Source organism: Bacillus rossius, chromosome 13 (genome assembly GCF_032445375.1).
Source record: "Bacillus rossius redtenbacheri isolate Brsri chromosome 13, Brsri_v3, whole genome shotgun sequence".
NCBI lineage: Eukaryota > Metazoa > Arthropoda > Insecta > Phasmatodea > Bacillidae > Bacillus > Bacillus rossius.
Window position 1 is genome coordinate 3,134,285 of NC_086340.1, and position 13,247 is coordinate 3,147,531.

At 36.5% G+C, this 13,247-nt stretch overlaps 1 protein-coding gene across 2 annotated transcripts in view; it reads right to left on the minus strand.

Moving 5' to 3' along the window:
- The window catches only part of LOC134538107 (uncharacterized), a 73,020-nt gene continuing 59,773 nt past the window's right edge, over positions 1-13,247 (minus strand). Inside the window, exons 6-7 of one of the 2 annotated variants that reach the window (XM_063379132.1) lie at positions 11,831-11,996; positions 1-6,034 (exon numbers count right to left, since the gene is read on the minus strand). In XM_063379132.1, the coding sequence (XP_063235202.1) occupies positions 5,925-6,034; positions 11,831-11,996 (276 nt within the window). In that variant the 3' untranslated portion in view covers positions 1-5,924. The remainder of the gene's footprint in view (positions 6,035-11,830; positions 11,997-13,247) is intronic. The other variant, XM_063379131.1, reaches the window with a different exon arrangement.

The following is a 13,247-nucleotide window of genomic DNA, read 5'->3' on the forward strand; positions in this document are numbered from 1 at the left end:
GCCGTGTGTAACGTTTCGTTACTCGTTACTAGATGGCGCACCCGTTACTCAGTAACGAATACATACGGTTTGCTACAGCTCTACTGAAATTCAGTGTTAGCTAAATAATTTTCTTTTCAGCTATAGAATTCTTTAAGGGCAAAAACAGTACTTACCATTTTGTGGGTGGAAAAAAAAATTAATTAATTTGGTATAAAGATAAATATAAATTTTAATTTAAAAGAGTAAAAAAAAAGACATTACAACAGTTTGATTAAGCTTTTATTTCTCGTGCATTGTAATTAGACTTGTAGCTGCATACAGTGGCGGATACAGAAAAATCTCAAGGGGGGGCGCAGGTCTACCTCTTCCACACACTCCCTTGTTACGTCACCTTGGTTGCTTGGATGCAGCCAGAGATCTTTTTCCAAGCTCTATCCGTTTCATTTACGTCTCGCCCAAATATTTGCTGTTGTTGGTGTATAATTGTGTGCTATATGTAGTTAAAATTGCCAATTGTGCAGTATACAAATGTCAAAATCACTACAGAAAAACTAAAGATTCTAGTCACATGCAAAGCTTAATAAAACTTTATTCAAACTGTTTCCAAGACATGAAGTCGTTAAAGGTAAGTGTATGAATGTGTATTGTATAACATCGGCGGCCGGGTGAGCGCCCTCCCCTGGCCACGAACCATGCTTGGTGCTGGGCTGCCCTGGTCAGGGGGGGGGGCGCCCCCTGCGCCCCCCCTATGAATCCGCCACTGGCTGCATATTTAATTTCAAAAGAAACTGGATTTTGTTCATTTTCTTGTGTACAAAATCTGAGTCAGAGGAACCTGATAGTCTCGAGGAAACCTGATTAAGTCAAGGAAATTTGATCTTGAAATGAAACAACCATGTGAAAGCAAGGAATAGTGTACATAGCACCAAATTCAGAATGTCTTCGGGGGCTGCTTATTTTAGTGTTTCAAAAACCACATGTGAAATATATTTAGTGGGAGTCCTAAATCTGGAGATAAATAACTATATCTGTTCTTACAAGTGCTAGGAGGCTGAAGATTTTTGTTGATTAACAGTTTGGTGTTGGGAGAGTGCTTGAAGATGCAAATCCCGCAAATCTGTCCGTGTACATGCTCAGTTCAGCCCATGTTGATTCCACTCCAAGTTCTTTCTACGGTAAAATATGTGTCTCCATTTAACATCCAAGCATTTTTTTTTTCTTTAATAAGAATATTGTATATTCTTAAGCTATGGTTGTTATCAAGAATGTGAGAAAGTTCATGGAAGCGGGGGTCAAACTTGTTTTGAGGAAAGAGATGATTCTATTACTATGGTTGTAAGAAATTGTTAATTTTATTAGGTATTTACGACTGTTTAGGTAACATTTTAATCACACAAAAATGGAGGTTTCCAAAAAACTTATTCAGATAGGTTAACGGTCGCTAAAAATTCAAAGCATATCTATATGTTACATAATTTTACAAGCTCTCTGTTTGACTAGACTAATGTATAAAAATATGAGTTTTTGGAGAAAAGGTTGCAAAGGCGAATTTAGTATGTGCTCCCATGCACAAATCAGTGTGAAGCAATCTCCTCTTTTACTCTCCACCCTTTTTAAAGTCTCAGTTTATTATGATTGAAACTGACACCAACCACATTTCACCCTAATAAATAAAAAATTAAAAAAAATTGCTCTTTAGTATTAGGTACCTACCTACCAAAGCATTACATAGACACCATACAAAAGTTAAATTTTTAATGTAAGGCTTTAATATGCTGTCCATAATATTGTTTTAAAAAACTAGTTTGTTTCATATGAGTAAAACTTAAGCCAAAATGCTACAGTAAATAAAAACAAATCCAGGTGAATACAATTCAGAGAAGCTCACCGAGGGTTTCATACTATACACAAATGTATCTCTTAACTTGCAACCTATTGTATATTTTATTATTTTTTGTAATTTAGGTATAATGTGACACATACTGAACGTGAATTTAAAATTCCCAATTGTCACTGCTCTCAAGTTTTGGCCATAGTAAAAGCTGTTTAAAATTGCAAACAATGATGACCTCTCACAATTAAAATATAAAATTATGATTATGCATTTAAGAGGATTATATTTAATTTTAAACACTGTTTTTTTAGTTTTGAGTCAAAGCTATGCATATTCTGTGGGATTAAAAACTTTGTCTTATCTCATTTTCTTTTGTTGTGGCATTGACAGACACACACACTCACACAGTTGCCACAACAAGAATTCAGTTTTGTCAACAAAAAGCGCTAAAAACTAATAGCTCATTTTGCTTCATAGTCTCAGGTGCTGCTTTCCTTTATTTAGGAATGTAATTGACATGAAAAAGTAGATAACTACAATATTTGTATAAAATTAATTTTATTACAAAATTATTAAACTATTATATTTCTTCATATATTCTTTAAAAAAAAACACAAGTGCCTAATTGAAACAGGAGCAATTTGGATGTAGTTGCTAACAGTAATGGAATAAAATGAACTACATACAATTGTGTAATTATTGACAAGGCAATCAAGCTACAGTACAGGTACACTCTGTAAAAAAATAACTAACAGATAAAAAAAATTATGCACAGATTTGAAAGATGTTATAAAACAAACCTATTATATACAGTGGTTTCATTATGCAATACAGTGCCTACTATCGACAGGTTTAATATTTCATACAACCCTAAAATTAAACAACATGTAGCTATAGGTACTTTTATGCACCTACACAGGGCTATGGCCTAAATTGACATATTTTGCTTAATTTAGTTAATCAAAAGAATTTGCACACATCAGTACAGTAACTTAAATAACCCTCTATGGAAACAAAGTTCAAGGGTCGTAATGATTAAAACAATGTATTTAAGAATGCTTTAAAATTACGTAACAGCTACTCACACACAGTAAAATTGTATCCATTTTCTCTAACCTTGGCACCAAATTAGACTAAACATAAAACCTCCAAAAAAAAAATTTTTTTTTTTTTTTGCTTTTATTAAACCATTTAATAATTACAAAATTGTAAAATAAAAAAAATAATTACCGCACCCACAACAAGTCTGCAACATTTTTGCAGACAGCAAGTTGATACTTAGCATAGCACCTCAATGTCACAGCACATAAGAGAACTTAAGACTGGCCATGTGAAGTGTCAAGTGGTTGTTATCACATGTGGGTCACTCTGTTTTGATTAGTTCCCTTTGTGCTGGAGCCATTGGAAAAATTGAACACTTATATAGTACACATTGTTACGGGCTATCATTTATAATGTTACAGCAAAGACTTTGTGATTTTTATGTAAAAAAAAAAAACCTGTTGTAACTAATGTTCAAGCCTCGCTATAAATCAACATGAACCCAAAAGAGTTTAAAGAGTAGCTTTCAGTGATAATGCTTAAAAAAAGGGCAAACTCACATAAGGTTCGCTTTTTTTTAAATATTAACTCACGATGGAGGTTGAATCAACCCTCACTCGGCAGAATGGACTAACGTGTAGACAGATGACATCACTCAGCCCCACAGGGCAGCTAAAAGCCAGAGTGTTGAAGAGGGTGGTGAAGCCAAGAGGGGTGTCGTGTAGGACTCGTGTAGTGGAGAGGTTGGTGGCCCTGCAGGGGTCGGCTAGTTGGTGTTGTGAAGTCGTTCGGTTGAGAGTGTTGATATCGGGTTCGGAAGTGGAAGGAAACAAGGAAGATGTTGAACAGCGGGTGAAGCACTAACAGCATGCCAGGAAGGACACAATAAGGGGAGAGAGGGATACAGCTTTGAACTATATTGAAAAAATTTTTTTTGTCCATAAAGAAGTACTCAGTGGATCTTATGTCTGCCTTATTTAGAAGAGAATACAGTACATATGTTTTGTTTGTCTTCACTTATGCTAGCGCATGCTCTACCTAGACTCTTCCAACAGCTTTGCTCTGACCTCAGCATCTCACGTCATACATAGGGTCAAGATTATATGATGAATTGCAATAAAACTGAAATAACACTGTACAGCATGTCAAAACATCGCATTACACCGAATGCAAGTTAATCCACCATATAGTTATGAAATGCAATTTATATCATGGAATTCATTCAAATGTTTGTATTTTTTAGTCTACAGACATTCTATTTTGTATTCAATAAAAAGTTACATAAATTCAGAAAAGTAACATTTCTAGCTGCTTTAAAAGACCAAACATCTTCTTCAGGAATATTTAGTGCCTTTGTTAATCAGTAAATGAAAAATTTCAATATTCAAGTTGATAGTTGTGTGTCCTAAATTATATGCAGAAGTCACAGTCGATGTAATATATGAGGTACAAAAGTAACAACTATATACGTAGTTAAGGGCTGTGTAAATGGAACGGGAAAAGAGCAAAGACCCAGGAAGATAATTGTTCGGCCTAAAGATGATACAAAGGACGTGCAAAGCACAGTTGGACAGGCAAAAGACGAGAGGAAATGTCATCGAGAATCTGAAGGGAGAAGATTCGTGTGATAGTCTGACAAGACGGGGCCTGAAGTGAAGAACGTGGAGCGGTTTGTAAATAAACAAAAAGGTATTTGCCATTCTCAAGTTATTATTCATAGTTTTGATTACTTAAGGGAAAAAAATAATGCTTCCTCTGGCCACCCAGATACAAAATCAGTGGTTGCGAGACGACGCTAATATCAGCTCGCTGGGCTGAACTGCCCATCATGCAGTCACAGAGACTGCAACGGAAACAAACTGAAACTGCCAGCGACGCTCTCTCGAGCTGAGCTGAGCGACAAGCTGACCGAGTGCGCGTGAGAACCAACCGGTTCCACGGGAGTGTCGTCGTTTCCTGAAGCTGGCTTCACGGGGTAAAGCATCAGTGGAACATCGCTCAAGTATCTGCACATTGCATCAGAGCATCAGAGCTACTACTTGCATCTTGTGCTGGAATTAATGTCACTCGGTTTCTTAAGTTTGTAAAATTCTTATTGGCATTTCACAAACCAGTTTTTTTAACATGAAAATATCATATTTATTAAAAATCTTTTAAACATTTTGGTAACTATAAGAGTTACCTACAAATTTTCTTTTCTTAATGATTACAGTATGTATATATAATATTACAGGTTTGCTAACTTTCTGGCCCTTTTTTTACAAGACACATTTTATTGATAACGGAGCAGTAGCTAGACTACTGTCACTACTTGCAACTCTAAAATTGCTACACAAATACTGAGTATTCAACAGTTTATTTGCATATTGGTATGCAAAAATATAAATTGTTCTTCATTATATGTAGTTTGAGCATGTTCGGCACATATTTAGAAAATACTGTACACAGAATACTATAAAATTCTTTATCAGTTTCCTTACGTGGATGTGTTTTTTTAAGAAATGTGCATACCAAGTCACCTCTTATTTTTGTTGCAATGTTTTCAAACAAACAATTCTTTATGTTTTATTTTAACAACTTATAACTACAAGACAGAGTCTTAGTTCATTTATAATTGTAATGAACAAGAGTCATAACATAAGTACTTGAGAGAAATATAATTTCATTAAAAAAAAATCCATTAAAATAATTTTTTTTATAACTACAGGTACAAAGATTTTTTCACAGAATTTATCTCTATATTTAAGAAAATTTTTTTACAGAGATATGAAAAAAGATCAAATTATCTTCGAAATAATGCACGTCAGCAGTGAATGTTCACCAGCGATTTGCATTACTAAGAGTTAAAAACTTGAATGCGTGAGACACAAGCATATGTGATTAACGAAACAGTGTTTGCCGCGTCAACGGAACGGTTCCGGGCAGAATCGCGTAGAGTGCCGGACAGTTGCAGCCAGCGCTGCGACGTGCACGTCCGTTCGCGAGCGCCGGGAAGCTGTCGCCTGGAACCGGGGAAGATTCCAGCGGCGGTCCGACTGGCGAGCCAGGCGCGAGGCCGCGCCGGGGTCTAGTAGTTGTACGGTCCGTACTGGGAGCCGTGGTAGTAGGGGCCCGGGTAGGCGGCCGCCGGCGCGGGGTAGCTGGTGGCGTACGCGTACTGCTGCTTCTGGGGGTACACTGTCCACAACACACACTTACATTAGTATTCCAGTCTTGGGAGGACTGATATAGAGTATGTTGTGTAATCAAGAGATATCATTCAGATTTATTTCGAATGTTTGTAATTTTTTTAGTCTACAGACATTCTATTTTGCATTCAATAAAAAGTTACATAAATTCAGAAAAATAACATTTCTAGCTGCTTTGAAAGACCAAACATCTTCTTCAGGAATCGCTAATTGCTTAATTTGTGTTTTTTTGTAGTTTTCTTCTACAGACATACATGTGCTAAGCAATGGCGTATGCCCAAAAACTTACATCAAGTCATGTACTCCCATTGCACAAATCTTTCAAAGATAACACACACACAGTCACTCGCACGGCTCCCGGTCCCAACATTACATTCACCTCTTATACCGACATGCCAAACACTTTAACACGTGTGAAATGTGTGGAAAAACCTGCCAGAGATGATAATTCTTTTTTTTTTTTTTTTTTTTTTTTGGGTTTAATGCACAGAAAATGTGCAAATATAACTTTTGCCCAAACTTGTAGGTAAAATCATGGGCGTCGCAAGGATATATTTTTTTTGGGGGGGGGGGGGGGGGACTTCAATTGATTTAGTTGTTAAGGAATATCCATCCCCTGGAGAAAAAAAAAGCGGGGGGTCCGGGGGTCCTCCCCAGGGAAAATTTGGGGTTTGAAGGTGCAAAAAGGTGGTTTTTAGGCATTTTTCTTTCCTAAATATTCTAATTATAGCACTTGCTCGGCTCGCAGCAGACGGCAGTAATATGAACCCATGCTATCAAATGGAAGGCCGCGCACTTGATCGGATCGGCTCGACTCGTCTCGGCTTTCTGCTATCGGCGCGCTTCGGTATCGGATCTGATTTTTATTTTACACAAAGATTGAATAAAAAATTGCTCACATTACCACGATTGGACTAAATGCAACATGCGCAACATATGATTTATATCACAGAAATCATATTTTTAATATAACTATGAAACTAAATATATTATTGGAGGGGACGAAATTGAAGACTTTTATTATTGGGGGGGACGTGTCCCCCCCGTCCCCCCCCGGTTGCGACGCCCATGGTTAAAATGACAAATTTTCCTTGATCAAAGGCCCTGCTGTATTGGCGCAGTTGCGGCTGTCTGATCTGCCCGACCGTGTCGTCCGACCATGCTATCTGTAGCAACGTGCCACATTCACTTGACTGATACAGCTGGTTCACATAACCATACACTGGGGACAGCACGGCAGGTTGCTACAGATATCTTTATCTTGGCTTTACTCTAGAACTCTATACAAAAGAGAGATTAATGTAAATACATAGCAATTTAATTTCAATACGTTTTAAACTTTTAACTAGATTTTAATATATATTTCGACAAAATGTGTTTTTTTCTTTCCTACACAGGTTTTCCACTTTATTAGCTTTTTTGGGTACTTCGTTTTCCCTTTCAAAACAGTTAGCATCTAGCAGCTTAGTAGAAAACAAATTTAAAAATGGTACTCCAAGACAAAATTTTATAAACATACATTAAAAAATGTTAATTTTTTTTTTTTTTTATATATTTTACAGTTTGTTTATTCATGCTTCTCGTTGGTGAACCGTGTTCATGACGTCTAATGCTGATGTTCTGACTGATCTGTCTGACATCAAAAATTCAAATTTCACCAGCTCTGGTCAGACAGATCCACTCTGCAAGACTGTACCATTAGCATCTGACATCATACATCACGTGATCCAAACAACTGCCACATTTGCATCTGCGCCATAATCTCCGACGCATCAGTCAGACGCAACTGCGTGAATTTGGCAGGCCCTTTAAGGTTCAAATAGTTTTTAGGTTAATTTAGTTCTTTTTTTGTGTTTACGAAAAAGTATGTAAAACTACTTAGAACAAATTGTGCCTGAAAACATAGCCCTTTTGTGAGTCAAGGTTCCAGTGTTTGAAGGTTTCTTAAAAACGTGAGTTGAAGATCAGCAATATTAACCCCTAGGTAGTGGTGCTACAGTTAAAATAAATCCCATAAGTGTAGATGTAAGAACTAATCAGTGTAAAAATGGGTAGAGCATGACTGTGGATTGGTCCAGCATGGAGTGTCTTACAGAAAAGTGTTTCACAGGCTAAGAAAATGGCATGAGGGAATGTTTACACATCACTGGGAATACTGCACACTACTGTGGCACTTTCAACTAGAATTAAGTATTATGTGTATAAGTTTAAATTAATAAATAAATCATAAGATGGCAATAATACATAAGATATATTATACTACATGGCATACTAAATGGTTATTCTAGGCATGCTGTTAATAAGTTAGTTATATTTTGTAAAAACTGCTGACATACTTCTAGGTGAAAGTGTGATGGCTCCAGCTAGCATATATTCTTATTTATTTTGTTACATTTTAATGGTAACCAACTTCCTTGCTTTGTGAAGCATTTCAAAGCAAACATGTCTACGTGGATTACCTACTTCAACCACAATTTTAAGTTCCATTGATGCTTGAAACTGAAATGTGAATGGTCTCCTGAAAGCATTCACATCTTCAGTGACTGGTAAGACTTAGCGGCATAGCCAAGATTTCTGTTGTGGTGAAGGGCCTAATCGATTTGAAGCTTCACAAAGGTCAGAGCCCAAGACTACAGAGATATTACAACTGATAAAAAGTCTCGCACATATACCTCTTAGGACTACCAGGCAGGAAGCACACAAGAAGGCAACTGACAGAAAAAAAAATAAGAGAGACATTTTTTAAAAAGTGTAATGCTAAGTTCTACATTATTTTTAATATTTGCATGTAAGTAAAAAATAAACAGTCATAACATAGTATTTATTCAAACTTCAGAAATCCGAAATTATATTGAAAATAAATATTAGATGTAAATGAAGAAATAACACTAAGGTAATTAAACCAAGTGACATACAAACAAAAATGTCATAATATTCTTAACCACCAGATGCTTATATGTTATCACAGTAACTTGCTCTCAAATAATCAATTTTGGACATGTTTTACAATTTTCTTTATAATACTTGTTTGAAAAGCAAAACTGTTGGTAGTTTGTTATAAAATATGCCTGGGCTGTTGATAAGGGTATCAAAAGACGACATGTCCGGCCAAAACAGTTAGGTACTACATGTCGTCTCAGGAACAGTCTCGAGCCAGATTCTGGACACCAGCGGTCTACCGAGATATTTAAAAAAACTCTTAATAAAAAAAACCTTGGCTCTCTAAATTCACAGACTAGTAACCAATGGAATACAGAATGGATGTTTGTGTGTGAGAGAATTACATAATAATTTAATTATATTTTGTTTTTCTATTTAAAACCACATTTAATAATTTTTTAGGTTAGTATTTAAAGTTAATTTAATATTTTGAATTTAAAACAATATTTAATATGTTTTACATTAGTATTTAATTAGATTTTTATATTTTCATATTTAATACATTCTTTTTAAATGGTTTATGTTTTGTACTTTATTTGAATGTTAAATTGGTATATGATTCATCAGTACCTAACTGCTGTAATTTGTAATATGTAGTAGTTTGTGATTTTAGTTTTGATTCCTGGATATAACTTATTATAAGTTATTCAGTGTAAGAGAAGGTGTATATTCCTTAACTCTGCCAAACAAAAGTTAAATAAATAAATAAATAAATAAATAATAGAGGACATCTGATAACCCTAAAAGAACTTGAGTCCCAGTGGCCTCGAATAGGACAAACATTAGGGCTTTGCATTCTTCCACCTGTTCTGGGAGTGTCATATACAGCCCAGGGGTTTAGCCAGGGGGGGGTTTTAGGGGTTCAACCCCCCCCCCCCCCCTTAGCACCAAATCTTTAATTAATTTCTTATTCATCACTCAAACAAATTTCATATTAAAATTAATAAAATGTTTACCATTACAATATTTAAATTTAAGTACCGAAAACTGCTAAAATAGCACTATTTTACACCTTAAAATCCAAATTTTCCCGGGGGAGGATCCCCATACCCCCCGCTTTAATACGGGGGGGGGGGGGGGGGGGTTGCATGCTTCTTACACAAATCCTGGCTACGCCACTGATACAGCCTATAATGTATATACAGTTTGTCCATAAAAAAAGTCCCAGTTATAAATTTTAAAAGTACGAACTGCATTGTAGTGTGTTGGTTCTAGGTTACAATTAAAGAGTATCTCAAACAGTTTTACATAAACGCTCGTGCAAATACTACTTTGTTTATTTTTTCGCTTGCATTGCAAAAGAATGGTTCTTTCTCCAACCAGTAGAGGGCAAACTTTTAAATTTTATTCCGGCAACATGATGGAACCCCTCCCTGTTGGAGTCTCTTTGTACGAGAGGTGGTAGAAGGTCCAAGTCCTGCCCGCTGGATTGGTCGTAATGGTCGAGACCACAGAGCTCTTTCTCGCTGGCCTCCATGTTCACCTGACATAATGCAATGCGATTTTTTTCCTTTGGGGCTTTATTAAAGATTGTGTCTACATTCCGCCGCTACCTAATGATTTGCCAGAGTTGAGGCACAGAATTGAAGAGGCTATTTATTGCTTCCATTACTCTGGACTTTAGGTTGAATTTGAATGTGTGCTGTATAACTAAAAGGTGCACATATTGACCATTTGTAAGAAAAACTAGTTTATTTTACCTTCAACTTTATGTATGAATCATTGTAAACTGTTATAATATACGCTTGAAAATGGGACAGTGTTTTATGGATATTCTGTATGTTTGGTATAATGTGAGATTTGAATACTGAATTTACTTATTTAGTTATATTTTCGGGAATGACTGGAGCCTTCTCGCTACACCACTGAAACACCTCATCATGGGTGAGGTAGCTTGTCACTCAGCTACTGTGCAGTTCAGCTTTCTCATAAAACCTTTTTCCTTCTAACTTAAGCAACACATTTAACCAGGTTTGGCTGATTCAAACCACAATGGTTTAAAACACAGTTTAAACCAAGTGGTTATTATTTAAAAAAAAAAAATTTAATTATGTATTTTTAAATAGACTATCTTAATTTTTTTAATGAAAATTCCACTATAATAACAAAAAAAGTTTGGTCATTATTGTTTCTTGTGATTTACAGGAAAAAAAAATTATTTACTGATCAAGATGTTCATCATTTCAAAAATCAGAATAAATTATAAATCATACCCAGCTAAATACTCCTCTGAAATTAAAATTATTTAATAGTCAATTCTTGTTCTCTAGGACATCCATGACTGTACAGTAAATTCCCATTGTGGTGTGGGAAACACCCATTCTATGGAGAATCCTCCTCCTGTGAGGAAATACCCTTTCTGTGGTTTAAGACCCCAGTCAGATGTGCAGATTCACTGGACTTCAGTTGTTTGATGTCATAACTTTTCTGGTTCGACATGAGTGTAAGATAGTGACGTAGCCAGGATTTGTGTATGGGGGGTGTTAAGAAGCATTAGCCCCCCACCCGTATTAGGGAAAATTTGGATTTTAAGATGTAAAATAGTGCTATTTTAGCAGTTTTCGGTACTTAAATTTAAATATTGGAATGGTTACAATTTTATTAATTTTAATATGAAATTTGTTTGAGTGATGAATAAGAAATTAATTAAAGATTTGTTGTTGCTAAAGGGGGAGGGGGGGGGGTTGAACCCCTAACCCCCCCCCCCCCCCCCCCGGCTACGCCCCTGGTTGTATGGCTTTCATTTGAACATGCTGAGAACCAAAACAACTGACGTAATAAAACCCTGCACTGAACTGGATTAAAGAGGCGTGTTGGCAGGAGCACCGCGACGCAACTCCCTTACCGGGCATGAGGTATTGCATGTTCATGGCCTCTTCCTTCTCCCGCTCGCTGCGCAGGCAGATGGCAGCCGCGGAGAACAAGATGGCCGACACCAGCGCCCAGCCCACACCGATCCAAGCCACAATGTACGACCAGTCGTAGGAGAACACCGTGTTATCCCTGAGCACCTGCGGTTTTTGTGTTAGACCGGGGGAGGGGTAGAGGGGAGGAGGAAGAGAACAAAGCGTGTTAGAAGGTTACACAAGACAGCGACAGGAAGGGCACTCCCGGGCAAGCAGCGGCCAGCAGCGTCGGCCGGGCTGTGGAGACTGCGTGCAGGTGCAAGATGCAAACATTCTACGCAAATGCACTACCATATTGTGCTTCTAAATTACCTTCTGTGCTGGCTTTCGCATGAACAAAAACGAGACAGGATTGTTCTGAGAGAAACAAACGTCACACAGGGACACGGCCAGAGATTCGTGGAGGTCCGGACCCCTCCCTTCCAAAATTAAAAAAAAAAAATTGAAGACTTAATACGTAATAAAATTACAGCAATAAGGTTAGAAAGAGATTATTTTGGAAGGATTATTTTAATTCTTGGTGGGTTTTCAATGACGTATTTCCTCGCCATTATAGCCCAACATGCCTCGCACACAGAAGCGGTTAGGAACTGGCTGTTTGTACGTGTGTTTACTGTAGGTATGTCTCACACAAACTTGACACGTGTGTTTCATGTATTTAATAACGTTAATATATAAGTATTTATGACTTCTTTTAGCAAAATCAACAGCGGTTGACTTAAAAACAAAGCATTAAAAAACAATTAAGTACACACCAAAATATAAAATGTAATAGATATCAATTAGGTGTGTTCTTGTTAAGATTGATACGCAAGCTGTGAGGATACTGTACGAATGAGCATTAACTAAAGTCAAAATGATAAGTTTTTAGAATATTAATTTAGTTCAGACATACACTGGGGATAAACAAAATGTGTTCGTAGATTTCAAAACTGATATTCTGTGGCCCTCGGCTACATGAGTTAGAGAATTTTGTTTAAGCTATGTTGGTAACCTTGTTGTTTAATTGATTAAATTAAATCTTTATTATTTTATTTGTCAAATTAATATTTAATAATTTACTATTTTTATTTTTGTTTGCTGTATTTTAATATTTTGTTCATACAATATGTCCATTTAAAAAATGTCCCAGACAAAATTTTTTAATAGTATCAACTGCAAGCGTTGTAGAGTTTTGGTTCAATGTCACAACTAAAGAGTAACTCAAAACACTTTTAGATAAGAGCATTTGCGAGTACTGCTTTGTTTTTTTTTCTCACTTGCAGCGCCACCTACACAAAAATGGTGTCTCCTTACTGTAAAGCGTTTTGTGTTCTGCAATTTGCTAAGAGTGAATCTGTAATTTCAGCCTTTCCT